This window comes from Nyctereutes procyonoides, unplaced genomic scaffold (assembly GCF_905146905.1).
Source record: "Nyctereutes procyonoides isolate TBG_1078 unplaced genomic scaffold, NYPRO_anot_genome, whole genome shotgun sequence".
Lineage (NCBI taxonomy): Eukaryota > Metazoa > Chordata > Mammalia > Carnivora > Canidae > Nyctereutes > Nyctereutes procyonoides.
Genome location: NW_026575131.1, coordinates 56940017 through 56957506, shown reverse-complemented (window position 1 = coordinate 56957506; position 17490 = coordinate 56940017). Strand labels below are relative to the sequence as shown.

Below are 17490 nucleotides of genomic sequence, written 5' to 3'. Positions count from 1 at the left end.
GCAAGCCCCTGTGCTGCTAGGTCATGGGGGCCCAGGGTCTGTGCTGCCACAGTCAGCTGGGCCCACGAGCTTGCTGGAGGGCAGATGTCTGCCCCAGGGCACACGGGGTCATGTCTGGGGACATGGATGGTTGTGGTGACTGGGTTGGGGTCCGGGATGCTGTTCCATACTCCCCAGCACCGGAACGCCCCCAGGGATCCACCCAGCCCATGTCTGCGGCTTTGGGTTGGGAAGGCTATGTGGGGGTTGAGCTTGGTGTCCCATGTGGCTGAGCGGAGTGTGTATGTGCCCATGCTGCTGGACTAGATGAAACTGCAGCTTGTTTCTAAAAATTGGGTAGAAGAAACCCCTTTTCACATTTTGGGAGCTGGTGGTTTTCTCGGGTCAGCATCAGCAGCACGTGTTTGCTAAGAAAAGCGGCAGATTTACTAACCGAAACCCGCATGGTCTTGGAAGAAGACCTGGGGTGGTGGTGGCGGGAGCCATGAAGGGTGCCCAGGGTGGGGACGGAAGGCCCTGGCATGACGGCAGGCAGTGACACAGACGCTCTTTGCAGCCTCAGGTGGTGGCAGCCCCTCCGACACTTGTTTCTGAAGGGCTGCCCACCTCCTTCCTGCTGGTCATAGTGGGATCATGTCCGCGCTAACGTGTGCTTGACCCGTTCTAGAATCCTTCAAGATTCAGTACTTGCAGTTCTTGGCGTACACCAAGACCGCCCAGTACAAGGCCAGCCTGCAGCAGCTGCTGGACCAGGAGAAGGTGAGCTCTGCCCTGTGCTGGCCGCTCCCACGCCCCACCCGCTGGCATGGACGGCCCCGCCCTCCCAGGAGGGGCCCTGGCCCTGAGAGAGGTGGCAGTCTCCTCACCGGCCTGTGCGCAGTCCCTGTTGCATTCAGAAAGGCCTTGGAGTCTCGTTCCTCGCTGGGTGGGAACACTCTTGACCAGTGAGAATCGCTGAGGGTCATCGGCTTCCTGGACTGGGGCATGTCCTGCTGAGCCTCTCTCCTGCAGGCCCTCTGTGAGAAGGGACGTGGTGGGGACAGGGCCTTGTCGTCACCATGCTCTGTCCTTGCAGGAGAAGAACGCCCGGTTGCTAGGTGCTGCGCAGCAGCTGTTTGGCCACTGCCAGGCCCAGAAAGAGGAGATCAAGAGGCTCTTCCAGCAGAAACTGGATGAGGTAGGGGAGCCGGAGACCACAGCTGCCGCCCTGGGCTTGCTGGCCCAGCAGACGGCCCCAGGCGCAGGATTCAGGTGGGCAGGGGCAGGGCGCAGGCCAGGGCTCTGAGGTCTGGAAGGACTTTTTCTTGTTTGGTGCTTTGCCTTTTTACGTTTTCTGATAGAAGGATCTAGAACGTGAGAGTGTAGTTGGAGGGTTGCTGGCGTGGGTTTGTGCCTCTGGGCCATCCCCTTGTTCCTTTCCTGGGCCACTGTACGTCCTGTTGGTGACTTTTCTCAGCCACCCTCCTAGCCCCAGTCCCTGGTGGCTCGAGCCCACTGAGCCTCCACCTGCCCTTTACCTGCCATACCGTGCTCCTGCGTGAAAGCCCACCTCTGCTGTCGTGTGTCCCCAGCTGGGAGTGAAGGCGCTGACCTACAACGACCTGATTCAGGCACAGAAGGAGATCTCGGCTCATAATCAGCAGCTGAGGGAACAGACGGAGCAGCTGCAGAAGGACAACAGGGAGCTGAGGAGCCAGAGCCTACAGCTGGTGGGTGCCGGGAGAGGGCGGGCACCAGGCCCTGGACAGAGAGCATGAGAGGGTGCTTGCCAGTTTTCCAGGACCCCAAGGCCTTTTCCTGGGCCCTTGGAGCACACTGGCACCAGTGGGGCCCACAGCCCTTCCAGAGGCTCTGATGTTTTCCCTCGACGGGGCTTCCTGGGTGGCCTGCACCTGGGTATCCTGCACCCCGTGCTGGTCTCCTCAATGTACCCACGGGCAGGGTACAGATCTCTTGGGCCCTTCTTCCTCTGGGGACCAGGCACATGTCACTGAGTGTGCAGGAAAGTCCCTTCTAACAAGGCCTCCCTCCCTCGTCCATCCTGAGGGCCCCCTCACATTGCTCCCCCTGAGTGTTTAAGAACACTCAGACCCCCGGCCTCATCCTCGGGCTGCCTCCTCAGCCTGGCCTTCCCTTGGTAGGTTCCCTTTTTCAGGCACATAGGCCCTCGGGGACACCGGCCCACACCCCTGCTGTGTCTCCCCCCAGGGCCCCTGGTGTCTGCCCTCTGCCGGGCTGCAGGATCCCCACCGCACCCTCCCCACAGCAGCACATTTTCCCGGGTCAGAGGTCTGCCCTCTGCCCGGATAGGGCTCACCACCACGACCTCCTGTCCCCACAGCTCAAGGCTCGGTGTGAGGAGCTAAAGCTGGACTGGTCCACGCTGTCCCTGGAGAACCTGCTGAAGGAGAAGCAGGCCCTGAGAAGCCAGATCTCCGAGAAGCAGAGGCACTGCCTGGAGCTGCAGGTGGGCGCTGCGGCCATAGCAGGGGCTCCTCTCAGGGCTTCCATGGCAGTGGCTGGAACATGGCCGATGCCATCAGCTGACCCACAGGAGCTGTTCTGCTCCCGAGGACGGGGTATTGGTTTTGGCCTTGCAGTGACGGCAGCCTGGGCATCCCTGTCTGGCCTCGAGGGGAGCGATGGGCTGAGCATTGGAGGGGCTCCCTTGCGCCCAGAGTGTCTGGGGCCCCGTTCAAAACCTAGGATTGCCTCAGTGCTCCCTGCTGTGTCATTTCTGAAGCCGCACCTGAGGGGATCCGTGCTTGAGCACCAAGGTTTAACGGCTTGGGCTTTTTGCGGGAAGGGTAACGTGTTCGCCAAGGTCTGCAGGGAAACAGGCCGGGAGGGCAGGGGAAACGAACAGGTCTGTCTTGTCTTGAGGTTTCCCAGAGCTGGCTGACTGGCTGGGTAGCCTTCGGGGGCAGCAGGACCACAGCAGGGTGTGTGGCACGGGCATCATTGGTCCTGGGATGCTCCATTTGCAAGGCTGTGGCCTCCTGTCAGGTTGGCATCTCCCCAGCCTGGCTTCACCACTTACGTGAAGCCTTCCTAGTCACTGGGCCCTCAGGGTCTGTAAAATGTTCTGTTGTTACAAAACGATGTCACAATGAATCGTTCTGCACTGAAGACTCATTTTAAGTATGTGTGTCTTAAAGACCTACTCCGCAGAGTGGGCCTGCAAGTGGTTTAAGATCCCGGGGTATGGGGCTGAGCTGCTTTCTGAAGGGTTGTGGCCCAGGTGTTCTTGCCTGCGGGTCATGAAAGAGAGGCTTGCCAGCCTCGTGAGCAGAGAGCCAGGCCTTGTTTCTGCGGACACGCCTGCAGGAGACGCGTCCATAAGAGAAGCCTCTTGGGTGCTGAGCCCCTGTGGAATGAAGGCAGGAGGCATGTTGGTGATGGGGGAAATCACAAAGAAAGCTGAGAAATCAAAGAGAAAATGCTTGGTGTCCCGAGTGCCAGGAAGGAAGCGCAGTGCTGGGGTTTCTCATGGACGGGTTGTCTGTAGCCTGCTTAGGCATAGACAGGGTCTCTGCGTGCGTTCACCCCAGAGCTTCCTGACCCGGGCTGGGCGCGTGGCTCTTCCCCTGGGTGTGTGGCTGGGCCGGCTTGTCATCAGGCCCTGGGTAGGTGTGAGCCGGCCCCCAAGCCGAGCAGCAGCCCTGACCCCCGCCTCGCCCTGCAGATCAGCATCGTGGAGCTGGAGAAGAGCCAGCGGCAGCAGGAGCTCCTGCAGCTCAAGTCCTGTGTGCCTCCAGACGAGGCCCTGTCAGCGCACCTGCGTGGGAAGAGTGCCCTGGGCCGGGAGCTGGAGGCTGACCCCAGCCGACTGCACCTCGACCTGGACTGCTCCAAGTTCTCTCTGCCCCACTTCAGCAGCGCAAGCCCAGAGCTCTCCATGAACGGCCACGCAGCCAACTACGAGCTCTGCAGCGCGCTGAGCCGGCCCTCATCCAAGCAGAACACGCCTCAGTACCTGGCCTCCCCGCTGGACCAGGAAGTCGTACCCTGCACCCCCAGCCACAGCAGCCGGTCGAGGCTCGAGAAGATGTCTGGCCTGGCCTTGCCCGACTACACCCGGCTTTCCCCGGCCAAGCTGGTGCTGCGGCGTCACCTGAGCCAGGACCACGCGACCAGCGGCAAGCCAGCCGCCAGTGAGCTGCATCCACGGTGAGTCTGCACTCAGAGCTCACTAGCCCTGCTCTGGTGCCTTCAGGCCACCTTGGGGTCTTTTGAGTGAGAGCTCAGCTGTTTGGAAGAGATTTGGGATATTTGCTAGGCCTGGCCACCAACTCTAGATGCAAAGCCATGGTGGTGGTGATTCCCCAGAGAGCAAACCATGGATGTGTCTTGTTCCAGAGCCGAGCATACCAAGGAGAACGGCCTTCCATACCAGAGCCCTGGCATCACAAATGGCATCAAGCTGAGCCCTCAGGACCCTCGACCCTCGTCCCCCGTGGCCTTACAGATGACAGGGGAGAGGGGCAGCGAGAAGGTGAGGGCAGGGCCCAGGCTGTGGGGGTTGCGCAGCAGGTGTCCTGAGTAGGGGCATTAGCAGGAGCCTTCCAGGGGAGGGCCAGGCCAGTTTGCGGAGGACTCAGGGCAGAGGCACCTCCAGGTAGGGGGTCAGGATAAGCCTGGGAAGTGGTGCTGCAGCAGAGCTCCTGTGGGGGGGGCCATCACTCGAAAGGACAGGAAGGAGAGAGACTGTGGGAAAGTAACTGGTGTGAGGGCCCTGGAGTTCAGGAGGAGGAGCCATTGGGTGGTGCGTGGGTATCAGGGGATGAGGACTCTCCTCCCTGCCCTCTGGGGGCTGCTGGTTGCCGGGCATTACTGGTCAGCAGGGGCAAGGCCGGTCTGGTGGTGTGTCTGCAGGGCTTGAAGGAGCGTGCCTATGCCAGCAGCGGAGAGGCCATCACCAGCCTGCCCGTTAGCATCCCGCTCAGCACCGTGCAGCCCAGTAAGCTGCCCGTCAGCATCCCTCTGGCCAGTGTGGTGCTGCCCAGCCGCGCCGAGAAAGTGGTGAGTGGACGCTGGGCAGGGAAGGTGCTGGCCACCTGGTCGGACTGGCCCGGGGCCTCGGGCTCCAGGAGTGTGCGTTCCAGAGCGCCATGTGTACGCAGAGGGGTCTTGTCATGTTTTTTCCTTGTGAGGCCTGCTTGTTAGGTTGCGTGCCGTACGTTTGGAGTGTACTGCAACGCTCCCAGACAGAGCCCAGGATCCAGAGTTCATTACAATATGTTCCCATTTTTATCTCGGATCTGTTTCTGTGGAAGGTGGTGTGTGCAGGTGGAGAGGGAATAAAACCGCAGGTTGGGTAGAAGCTTGAAGGCTGCCTCCCTTCGTCCTGCCTCACGTGCGTGCACCCGTGAGCAGCAGGATCTTGTGTGATGTGGTCCTTCCTCTATTGTGACCGAGCTCTAATTCACATTCCACCCACCCATTAAGGTGTACGTCTTAGTGGCATTTAGTCTGTTCATAGTCCCGAGGCCGCTACCTGTTCACAGATTCATTCACACACGTGGACTCCCACCCCGTGGGGCCTCCTGTGTCTGGTTCCCTCCCTAAGTGTTGTAGGCTTGGGGTTAGTCCCCAAGGTGGCGTGTGGGCACCTCGCTCCTGTTGGCAGCCCAGTGACCTTCTTGTCCACATTGTGTGCATCTATTCATCTGAGGGTGGACATTTGTTTCCGCCTTTGGCCGTTACGAATCACGCTGCTGTGAATGTGCGTACACAGGCTTTGTGTGGGGGTGTATCTTCATCCCGTCCCACGTAGGAGTTTGGATCCTAGCTGCAGCCCGGCATTAACATCCCTGCTCCCTTCGTCCCCAGCCTGATGTTTGCTGTTAGCCAGAACAGTCCTTTGGAACCCGAGTCAGATATCTGCCCCTCACCTTGTCAGAACCTTCTGGTGGCTACCCACAGTGCTCAGACGTTGAGCAGGTCATTTCCCCTTCTGTACATCAGCTCTTACATACCTGCTTTTCTCCCTGCCTCAGGCCCTTTGCACATCCTGTGGCTATGTCTGGGTCTTCCTCCCTGACTTTCACCCCCCAGCCCTGGCTCTGCTGACAGTGTGTACTTTTTCTCCGCAGAGAAGCACCCCCAGCCCTGTGCCGCAGACCCGAGAGTCCTCGTCCACACTTGAAAAGCAGATGGGCACAAACACCCACAGCGCTGGAAGCAAAAGCCTTGCCTCAACTCCCGCAGGTCAGTGCTCCTCTGGCTCCTGGGTCCCTGCCCTTGGCCCTTCCCCGAGGCCCGGCCCTCCCCAGCCTCTGTTGCTGCTGCTGGAAGAGGGAGGAGCCAGGACAGGCAAGGGGTGTGAGCACCCTAGGTGGGCCAGACCAGGCTCTGAGCCGGCCCCGTTCTCCCGGCCATGGAGTCTGCACTGTGTCAGGGCTGTGGGCAGCAGCACAAAGAGCGAGCCCTGGAGGTTGGGGGCTCTCGTCTGGGCCTCAGTACATCTCATGAGGCTTTGGCCTGGAGCGTCCTGACAAGCACGCGCTTCCTTTGGCAGCATTTCAGCCCGGGCGGTCTGCCCTACCCGCTTGGTGATATCCTTGTCCAGCTGCTGTGGCGTCTGGGCTGCCGGGTCTCTAGCTGAGACCTCTGACTGCTGCTGGCAGAGGCCCCCACAGGCTACACAGGGCTGGGTGGCTCACGGCGCCTCGGCCACCCTGGCCCAGACTCCCCTGAGAAACCCTGTCCCTCCCGGCAGGCTTCTACACGGGCTCGGTGGCCGTCAGTGGGGCCCTGGCAGGCAGCCCAGCGCCCCTGGCTCCTGGAGCAGAGCCCAGCGCCTTCGACGAGGTCTCTGGCTCAGGAAGCCTGTTCGCCAGCATGGGGTCCTGCAGCTCCACCCCGCAGCACCCGCCCCTGCTGCCACAGTCCCGTGGCTCCGGCGGAGCCTCACCCGCCCATCCGCTCTGTGCCAGTCCGCGGCTCAGCAGTGTCGCCCAGGGCCCGCTCCCCGATGCCAACAAAGGGGACCTTCCGTCCGAGGCGGGCTTCTCAGACCCTGAGGGCGAAGCCAAGAGGAGGATTGTCTTTACCATCTCAGCTGGTGGCAGCAGTGCCAAACAGTCGCCTCCCAGCAAACCCAGCCCTCTGCCCACGGGTGCCCGCGGGGACAGCAGCCAGGGCCATGGGTCGGACAGCCGCAAGCGGGGCAGGAGAAAGCGGGCCTCGGCGGGGACCCCGAGCCTGAGCTCAGGCGTATCGCCTAAGCGTCGGGCCTTGCCATCTGTTGCCGGCCTCTTCACGCAGTCTTCAGGGTCCCCGCTGAACCTCAACTCTATGGTAAGGCTCGGGGGCAGGGACGCAGTGGGGAGGGCATGGCGGCCCACCTGGCCCAGGCAGGTGCCTGCCCATGGTGTCTCGTGTTCCCAGCCTGGCCAAGGAGACAGGCCCCGGGAGCACAGCCAGGAGGCCAACCACAGACCACCTTACTCTGAGGGCAGAGGGCAGGCTTAGCCATTCCCAGTGGTCTGAGCAGGGGGGACCCGAGCAGAGCCCTTGGGTGCCGGTGCTCGGGGGAGCCTGTTGACAGGGTTGTGCTGTGTCTGTGCTGGTCCCTCAGGTCAGCAACATTAACCAGCCTTTGGAAATCACGGCCATCTCGTCCCCCGAGAGCCTGAAGAGCTCCCCTGTCCCTTACCAGGACAACGACCAGCCGCCCGTTCTCAAGAAGGAGAAGCCCCTGAGCCAGACCAATGGGGCCCACTACTCCCCACTGACCTCAGATGAGGAGCAGGGCTCTGAGGACGAGCCAGGCAGTGCCAGGTGAGTGGAGCCAGGCGGGGCTTCGCGGGGGGGAGAGGCCCTCATGATGAGGCGGGACCTCCCAGGGCAGCGCCTGGGCAGAGGCCAGTCAGCATCGCACTACTGTCAGTTGGGGGGCGTAGGGGTCCTGACCTCGGTGGCTTCCCTGCCATGGGCCCTCAGCTGCGCCCACAGCTCCACAGAGCAGCCGTCCCCACGTGGACAGTGGCCCGAGACTCTTCACCTTTACTTGTAAGAAGCTGCTCGTGAAGGGCCCCAGCCGTCTTCCCGCCTGAGACTTAGCATCCAGGCCAGAGCCCGCCCCCTGGGCCCAGAGCCCCCGGGGCATGGGGCTACCGTGTCCCTTCTCGTTCCTGACCCCAGTGTCACTTGGTTAGAACAGATGAAGGGAGCGCGGGCGGCTGCAGCAGGAAAGGGCTCGAGAAAGAGTTCCCCAGTTCACGTCGATGTTGCACGTCTGGAGTGTTGGATCGTGAATGATTTCTGATATGTAACAGCTTGATTAGATCTGGTTCACGTAGCACATTGCCTGTGTGGGGAGTGCAGTCCAGTGGTTTTTGGTATATTCGCAGAATTGTGCAGATGTCACCGGTATCATTTTTAGAACATTCTTACCATGTCACAAAGAAGCTCGTGCACCTTAACTCTGACCCCCCGCACCCTACCCCACCCCCGGCTCCCACCACCTCCTCTGGGGACCTCCTGGGAGGGGAGTCCTGCAGGAGGTGTCCTTTTGGGTCTGGGTCCCCTCCCTGACCCCAGAGTCCTTGGGGTCCGTCCGTGTGGGGGCAGGTGTCGGGTCCTCTTCCTCCCCGGGGCTGGGTCGTATCCCGGGTGTAGACAAACCACATATAATTGTGTTCATTCATTACACGCCAGTGGATATTTGAGGAGTGTCCAATGTTTAGCTCCTGGGGATAACGCTGCTGTGAACTTTCATACACCTGTTTTTGTTCGAAAATGTTTACAGTTGGGGGCCCTGGGTGGCTCAGTCTGTTGAATGTTCGACTCTTGATTTTGGCTTATGACCTCAGGGTTGTGAGATGGAGTCCTGCATTGGGCTCCGCTCTCAGCATGGAGTCTGCTGGAGACTCCCTCTCCTCCCTGTGCCTCTCCCCTCTCCCTTGCTCATGTGCCTGTGTACATGCATGCACTCTTTCTCTTTCTCAAATGAATAAACCTTAGAAAAAAAAAAAAGTAGGAGTGCCTGGGGGGCTCAGTCAGTGAAGCATCTGCCTTCAGCTCAGGTCATGATCCTGGGGTCTTGGGATCAAATCCTGTGTGGGGCTCCCTGCTCAGCGGGGTGCCTGCTTCTCCCTCTCTGCTGTTTGTGCACTCTGTTAAATAAACAAATAAAACCTTAAAAGAAAATGTTTTTAATTTACACAAGAGTTTAACCTAGTAGACATTCTTGCAGGTGTGAGGGGAGCTCTTCTGACCAGTGGTGTTGCCCGTCTTCCTGTGTGCTCATGGCTGTTTGTATGTCTGCAGAGAGATGTCTGTTCGGGTCCTTTTTTGTTGTTTTATAAGAGTTTTTTATATGTTCTAGAAACGTGATCCTTTTTTTTTTTTAAGATTTTATTTTTTTATTCATGAGAGACACAGGCAGAGGAAGAGGCAGGCTCCCTGCGGGGAGCCCGGTGCGGGACGCCTGATGCGGGACTCGATTTCGGGACCCCGGGGTCACATCCTGGCCCGAAGGCAGACGCTCAACCACCGAGCCCCTGGGCGCCCTGACACATGATCCTTTATATGATACCTGATCCGTGAATCTTTTCTTCCTTTCTCTGGATTTTCTTTTCACGTTCTTTCAGGTGTCCTTTGAGGAACAAAAGTGTTAAATTTTGATCCAGTTCCATTTCTGTCTTCTTTCATTGCTTGTGCTTTGGTGTCTTGTTTAGGTGACTCTGTTCTGTTCCACTTCCACCTACAGAAATTATGTTTTTAAAAATTTTGCACTTCAGTGCTTTTCTTTTGTGCTGGGAATGTCCGACTTTGGAGTTTCCAGATTTTTTCCCGCCGCTTTCTCGTGTTTCCAGAGGTCATGGTGTTCTTCGGGATGTGCGTGGACAGTACTGACACGTAGAGTATACACAGTTTTATGGCCTGGCACCACTGCAAGTACCCACTTGCTCTAGGGTGCTGTGTGCTACGTGTCACGTGGGTGACACGCCGTAGACGATGTAGTGCCTGTGGCTATAGCAAGCCTTTGAGGTTTGACAAAGAGCTTGGGAGGCAAGTTAAAACAGGCAGCCCCACCTGGGACTTGTGAAGGGAAGTGACACCCCCGTTCCCGAGCTCTCAGCACTGTCCCCTGTGGGCAGTATCCTGCTCTGCCTGGTGGTCACAGTCCCCTGTAGAGCAGTCTGCGGCCAGGCAGGCTGTGCGTCAGCCTGCTTCTGTCCCTCCCTGGGCAGTCAGCGTGCAAATGGATTTCAAACATCTGTTATCTATTTTTTTCTTGATAGAATCGAGAGAAAAATTGCAACAATTTCCTTAGAAAGCAAATCCCCTCCAAAAACCTTGGAAAGCGGTGAGTAGCTGTGCTCACTGGCCTGTGACTCCCAGGCTCAAAGTGACCCAGGGTGTGGCCTTGACCCTCAACTACTCTGGGCTGGGCTTCCAGAATTGTCTCTGCATGATGCTAAATGCCGCTCCAATGGACCGTAGTCCCTGGAAGGCAGTCCCATCCCCTCCTGGTTGAACCAGGCCAGAGTCTGACACTCTGTGCTTGCATGCTGTCCCTGCACAGATGCTCCCGTCTGCAGCTCCCCGTCCCTTCCCACCCTCGTCCTGCTCAACCACCTGACCACCCAACAGAGGCACTTGGGCTCCATGGCTCCTCTGGTGGGAGGGAGTGGCTCTCAGACCCTGGACCTCACAGGCTCTGCCTCTCCTCGGCAGGTGGTGGCCTGGCCGGGAGGAAGCCGACCCCTGCCAGCGAGCCCACCAACAGCAGCAAGTGGAAGTCCACCTTCTCACCCATCTCCGACCTCGGCCTGGCCAAGTGCGCCGACAGCCCGCTGCAGGCCGGCTCCTCCCTGAGCCAGAACTCCCTGTTCACTTTCCGGCCTCCCCTCGATGATCCCGGCTCGGCCGACACCAAGCTGGCTGCCCACCCCAGGAAAAGCTTTCCCGGCGCTCTGTCGGGGGCCGGTGGGCTGAGCCCAAGCAGCAACCCTCCCAACGGCTTCGCCTTCGGTGGGGGCCTGGCCGCCGACCTCAGTTTACACAGCTTCAGCGATGGTGCTTCTCTCTCCCACAAGGTCCCCGAGGCGGCCAGCCTGGGCGCACCCCTGAGCTTTCCTGCCCCGCGGGGCAAGGAGGGCGGTGCCACAGAGCCCGGCGCCTTTGTGAACAAGAGGCAGCTGGACGGACTGGGCGGCCCGAAGGGCAGGGAGGCGGGCGAGCTGGGCCTGCCAGTGTGCGGGCCCCCGGACAAGGCCTCGCTGACGCACAGCAAGCCCACCAAGGGCCGGGACCGCGAGCCCGACCTGAAGAATGGCCACAACCTCTTCATTTCTGCTGCCACCGTGCCTCCCGCGGGCCTCCTCAGCGGCCCCGGCCTCGCCACGGTGGCATCCTCGGCAGTCAGCGCGGCCCCGTCTGCCCAGACTCACCGCCCCTTCCTGGGCACCTTTGCCCCCGGGCCGCAGTTCGCCCTGGGTCCCATGTCCCTGCAGGCCAACCTGGGCTCGTCTGTGCTGCAGTCCTTGTTCAGCTCCGTGCCGGCTGCTGCTGGCCTGGTGCACGTCTCGTCCGCTGCAACCAGACTGACCAACTCGCACGCCATGGGCAGCTTTTCCTCGGGGGTGGCAGGCGGCGCAGTTGGAGGTAGGCAGACACACGTCTCTCCCATTTGACTCTCAGGTCCTGTGGGCCGCACACCGTCGCCCTCCTGGACCACTGGGCTAATGACAACTGCTTTCCAGGTTCCCTTGCAGGGCCCCCTAAGGGGCGAGAGGCTGTGCCCACCTGTCCCCTTGGGTCCACTTTGCACCTGCCACCTCGTTCCTTTTCGTGAGATGCAGATGTGCCTGTGGTGTGGGCAGAGCACTCACGCGTGAGTCGGCCTGCGTCAGGCCCTCTGGTTGTGACGGCGTCCCTTGTACCTTCAGGAGAGCTGGCGCCACGACTAGGGCTTTGTTTCCTCCCCGTGGAGGTCATCTGTCCGACCTGACACAGCCCACGGGTTCTGGGCAGCCTTGGGGGCTGGCGCTGGGCAAGAGTGAGCGGCCACAGCGCCTGCTGCATGGTGGCACCGTGTAGGGGTGGAGAGGAGCCACGTGGCCGGGCCGGGCCAGGCCGCCTTGGGGTCCCAGACCTCCGCAGCTGGCTCCTTGCTGGGCACAGGCGGCCAAGGCCCTGTCCCGCGGCTGGGAGCCCGGGTGGGCGTGCCCACAGGGGGTGCGGCCCGGCGCTGCCCTGCAGGTAAGTTGCACCTGGCCGCCCGTGCCCCCGCTGCTTGCTGCTTTGCCCCTGCCCTTGCGACGCACGCGGAGCTGCGGCCACTGTCTGCTTCCCTGTTGTTGTGTCTCTCTGCGCTTGACTGGAGAGTGCCCACCTGTTGAAGCTGAGTTTTTCTCTCCTGTTTGCAGGTGTCTTTAACCACGCGGTGCCTTCCGCCTCCGCTCATCCGTTTGGAGCCAGTTTCGGCAGCGGGGCTGCGTGTCGCAGCGCCACGCTGAGCTTAACCCCGCTGCAGGCGGTGGCCAGCGCCCCTGCGTCTTCCTTTCAGGCCCCACCCCCGCCCCCTCCGGGGCAGCCCGCCCTCCCCGCACCCCCTCCCCCTAACGCCGCCTTGCCTCCTGCCCCCGCGCTGCTCCCGGCTAACTCTGAGCCCGTGCTTCTGCAGAACCTTGCGTCCCTCCCAGCTAACCAGGCTTTCTTACCCGCCTCCTCTGCCGCCTCTCTGCAGCCTGCTAACGCCTCTCTGTCCATCAAGCTCGCCTCCCTCCCGCACAAGGCCCCCCGCCCCTCCTTCACGGTGCACCACCAGCCCCTGCCCGGGCTGGCCCTGGCCCAGGCCGCGCCCGTGATCCCGCAGGCCAGCTCCACGGGGCCGTCTGCCGTGTGGGTTTCCCTTGGCATGCCGCCTCCGTATGCCGCGCGCCTTGCGGGGGTTAAGCCGAGATAAAGACCTTGCTTAGCTAGCAGTTCGTATTCTGTAAGGTAAGGCTAGAGCCCAACCAGGGGGCCCGTACGAGACCCTGAACTATCTGTCCTTCCTTCCGCAGACAGTGGACGGGCCCGCAGGGCTCTGAGGAGGGCCCCAGGGGACCCAGGCTGTTCTGCCTCGGGTGGAGACGGTTCTGAGAGGTGCAAGGGAAGACAGCACAGGGAGGCGAGGGAAACCGGGTGGCCAGGCAGGGCTGGCAGTGTGTTCCGGTCTCTGGGGCAGCAGAGCAGCCACCGTGGAGCTCCAGGGAGTGGCCAGCTCTCGCTACCCGGCCCAGCCCTTTATGGGCCCCCTGTGGGCCCCTGCCCAGTGGAGGTGGCAGGACGACGGGGAGAGGGCTGGCAGCCTGGCCCATCCCCTCTGGGCCGAGCCTCTCCCATCAGCACCCTCGGGCTTCACGTGTGCAGCGGCCAAGGACGGGGGCCACCAGGGGAGCCCAGAGCTCGGCCTTGCCGCCTGCCTGCTCCTCGGCCTCCCGCGGCCCGTGTCTCTGAACGCTTCCTGGAGGGCTTTAAGAGAAGGCAAGGCGTAGAGGGCCGTCCAGACTCGGTGCTCGTGCCTCAGGCTCCTGAGCCAAAGGCCTGGACTGTGGGCAGTGCTTTGTCATGGTGGCCACGGCACAGCTCCCGCTGCTCCAAGGAACGGGGCCCATGCCTCGGGCGGTCACCGTGGAGTCGGTGCAAAGCAGTGTAGGAAGGGCCCGCCTTTGGAAGCGGGTGAGGAACGTTGCCGCGAGGCCTTCAGGAGGGGTTTCCGTCCGCTCCTCTGCTGGCGGCGTGTCCGCGTTAGGGGCTGGGCCCTGGGACAGCCAGCCGGCCTCTGCTGGTGCTGCTTGGTGGCCCGGGGGCGAGGGGCCCGCTGGGCCCGGGACTCGAGCAGGGAGGCCAGGTGCTAACGGCGCTGGGGCGGGCCGTCCGTGACCATCTGCCGCGTGGTTAAGTGGAAACAGGTGTGGGGCCGCTGGGGTCCGATGGCCTCTCAGTCAGGGTGCTGGGCAGCAGATGGCCTTACCTGAGGTCCGGGGATGGGCTGGGCCACATCCTGTTGGAAAAGCCCAGGAGGTAGGGCAGCTTTCGTGTGCGGTGGCCTCACGCCATCAGAGAAGGCGTTGTGCGGCCGGAGCCAGCTGAAGAGGTCAGAGGTGTGCGTGGGCAAGCACCTGGGCGGCAGGCTCCGGGTCCTGGCCCGCAGGGGACCACTGCCTTCTGTCCCCCGGCCCCGCGGCCGCCACGGGCGCTCTCCCTGGGCTGGACCACGAGCAAGGCCTGGCACGTGGGGGCCAGGGTAGGGCCTCGGTGCCAGGTCCTGGGGAGGACGGGAGGACGGGGACCTGCTGCCTCTCAGTGGACCAGGGCCGTGGCACCGGGGGCCCCTGGCAGGAAAGGTGCGGTCTGCAGCGACCATGTTCTGTCTGTCCGCCGTCCATCTGTCCGTAGGAGGCTTTGGTTCCCTGGCCTGGGGGAATGTTTGGGCTTCCCCCGGAGAGCAAGACGCTAATGCTCTGCTGCCTTTCCTCCCGCACTGGTCTCTGCAGGTAACTAGGATTTCTACCTCAACCGTGAGACCTATGCAAGGACGGGCTGGGCCGGCAGGGCCGGCGGCCGGCCCCGGGACGGCGAGGACGGCGAGGACGGGGACGAGGCTCTACTGTGAATCCGCGCTGCACAGACCTGCAGGAGGCGCTGGGGCCTGGCTCCAGCTCGTACTGTCCATAGTTTTAGATAAAGTATTTATCGTTTTTTAAAAAGTATAAACAATTCTGACTTATTTTACTCCACCGAAGTCGTAAAAGCAACCTATTGAGAAGTGTAAATACTATATATGAGAGGATCTATATAAAAGACGTCCACCCGAAGGACTGGCCCGCCCGCGGACGCGCTGACTGCCGGTCCGGTGCTATCTCGACGCAGGCCTCGCCGCCGCCTCGTCCCCTTGGTGCTGACTGGAGGTTGACCAACGCCAAAAGCAGGCCGTGAGGCGCCTGCCCTATTTATTCCCGCCACTCTTCCTATACCAAAGGCATGGCTGTCTCCAGGCGGAGGGTGGCTCGCTCTGTTGTGACATTCCTCAGAAGAGGCCCGCTCCCCAGGGGGGCACCCGCCCCCGCCCCATCACTGTGAACGGCTCCCATCAGACTGTTGGCCCCTCAGTCCTGGGATCAGCGCCTTTGGCATAGGAACGGCTGGCGGGCGCGGGACGGTCAGACCCTCCCCAGTCCTGCGCGGACGCGTTCTGAGTGGTGCTTGAGGAAGGTCTGGTACCCGACTCCCGATGGCGGCGGGGCTGGCTGGTGCGACAAGTGCATTTACTTTTTGTCCGTCTCTGCTCGTCTCGGGCTCCCGCCGCAGCCCACCAAAGCGCGTAGCAAGCTCACGGCACGTGGGCCGGTGACGTGGTGCAGGTTAGTTGTGGGTGCCTGGTGTGTCTGTACAGAAGAGAGTCACGCTGATGAGTGACAGTATTTTATAGAGATGTGATGAAAATTTATAAATTTCATAGACTTGACTTCATTTATTTTTAGATTGTATAATGCACAGTAAACTAAAGAAGAAAGAAAAGTGAGGGGAAAACCTTTCTATTTATTCAAGTGCACACAGTGGCATGGGCCCAGGGCCAGCCCTCGGCCCCAGACTGCGCCACCGCAGTTCGTGGGGGCAGAGAGGACAGGCCCCGCGCCCCGCCCAAGTCCCTCTGGCCAGTCCATGCTGCTGCTCCCCGTCCCTGCCGCCCCCACCCTGGAGCAGCTCTGATGGTGCTTGGGAGTGAATGCACTGGGGGCAGGAGACCAGGGTGAAGCCAGGAGAGCTGTTCTGGATGCTTCCAGAGGTTGCCAGCAGGGCTCTCCAGCCCACTGGTGTAGCAGTCTGTGACCAGTCCTGTGTCCCCACGCTGACCAGTGTTGTGTATGTACGCGGTCTTCGAAAGGGTGCGTCCTGAAGCCCCTAGTCCCCTGCAAGGGCCAGCATCAGCCACGGTCCTGGCAGGGGGACCTGGGTCCCGAGATGGGTGCTCTAGGAAGGGCTGAGTAGAGGTGAGGTCAGAGCCCTATCCTCAGGTGCTTGCACCCACCAAGGAACGCAGGGAACTTGCCTCTTTCCAGAGGTGGGCTTAGCCCGATGCCCAAGTTGAGGCCTTGAGGTCCGGTCCAGGCCTGCTTCCTCCTGACCCCCAGGGGCAAGTCCGGGGCTGGCCCTTCTGGTGGGCAGGCAGCAGGCTTGGGTCGCGCAGGCCACAGAGGGCCACCACAAAACACTCTTCTGCCTGCAGCCGCCTCCTAAAGGCAGACCACTGCATGCGGGGCGGGTCTGGCCGTTGACTGCATTCTGGAAGTCATCTGGACCCCTGCTTTCTGAGCAGGGGCCTGCCCGAGCCCTGCTTTCCTGCTTGCCCTGGGGGTCACGTTCCCGGCCCAGAGCAATAGTTGAGGCAGAAGATGGTGCTTGTGATGGGTTCTTGAAATTGGCCCGTCCTTCTGTAACTGGCTGCCCTGGCTCCCTCCCTCTGGGTTGGTGCTCCTGGCGTGTGAAGGTGCTGAGCCTCACCTGTGAACCCCGAACCCTGGCCCCAGGACAGAGTAGTGCTTACTTGGCATCTCTGAGAGGGTCCCTCCCCCCCACACACACACACACCCACCTGGGTCAGGCATACAGGGCTCCCCAGAAAGCTACAGGGTGGACAGAGGAGAGGTCACAGCACGAGTTCCTGGTGTCCACCACACTGCATCACTTCAGGGAGTGCCCGCACGGTCACTCACGTGGGACTTCCTGCTGACGTGCCATACAGGGTCTCCCGACAGACGCTCACATGCACACACGAGCGCTCACATACAGGCGACTGCGTGTTTGGGATCACCCCATGGTGGCTGAGCTGTCCCTGGCACCGAGGCCAGCCCCTCGGCCTCCTGCGGGAGGGGAGGCAGTGTGCTGGTGCACGGAGCCCGGTGCCGCCCTGACAGCAGGCAACTTCAGGGAAGTCAGCTAGGCCGCAGGGTGGCTCTGCTCAGGAAAACCTAACAGTGAAAACGGCCCTCCCGGCAGCTCGCCGTCTCTTGCAGCTACGGACTGTGATTCTTCTAAGGCTCATGTGCCCCTCCTAAACCCCCCCCCCCATTCCCATGGTCCAGCCACACTGGTTTGTTTCCCACGCTTCTCAACCTTGATTTGTAACTCAGTCGGGGCTTTGCTTTGTGTTTCTGGTAGATTGTGTTTCAGTTGGGGGTGCTGGCGCGGCCTGTCCCTCCCTGGGCTGCTGGCTTGACCCTCTTTTCCTAAGAGAATCCAATGCACTCTGCATTTCCACCTCTAGGCGCTGTAATAAAATATTTGTTTTCACTTGAACCTGGTCTGGTGGCAGCGTTTCTTTCTGGTTATGACGCAGCAAGTGAGAGGAATGAGGGCCGGGGGCCCCAAGTGGGTAGGCAGCGACTCCCAGCAGAAGTGGTAAGCTCCTCGGGGCTGGCAGCAAGCACCCACCTCAGGGAGACCCAGGCCCCCAGTGCTTACACCTGATTAGGTCAGGCCTACCCA

At 61.3% G+C, this 17490-nt stretch overlaps 1 protein-coding gene across 7 annotated transcripts in view; it reads left to right on the top strand.

Moving 5' to 3' along the window:
• The window catches only part of DOT1L (DOT1 like histone lysine methyltransferase), a 66054-nt gene extending 48753 nt beyond the window's left edge, over positions 1-17301 (top strand). For 4 of the 7 annotated variants that reach the window (XM_055343119.1, XM_055343122.1, XM_055343123.1 and 1 more), the window contains 13 exons: positions 668-759; positions 1076-1177; positions 1572-1709; positions 2342-2467; positions 3686-4170; positions 4360-4495; positions 4876-5022; positions 6096-6210; positions 6722-7302; positions 7583-7785; positions 10254-10318; positions 10690-11619; positions 12384-14492. In XM_055343119.1, coding sequence (XP_055199094.1) covers positions 668-759; positions 1076-1177; positions 1572-1709; positions 2342-2467; positions 3686-4170; positions 4360-4495; positions 4876-5022; positions 6096-6210; positions 6722-7302; positions 7583-7785; positions 10254-10318; positions 10690-11619; positions 12384-12922 — 3659 coding nt within the window. In that variant the 3' untranslated portion in view covers positions 12923-14492. The other 3 variants (XM_055343118.1, XM_055343124.1, XM_055343120.1) reach the window with 3 other exon arrangements.
• Positions 17302-17490: the final 189 nt, after the last annotated feature.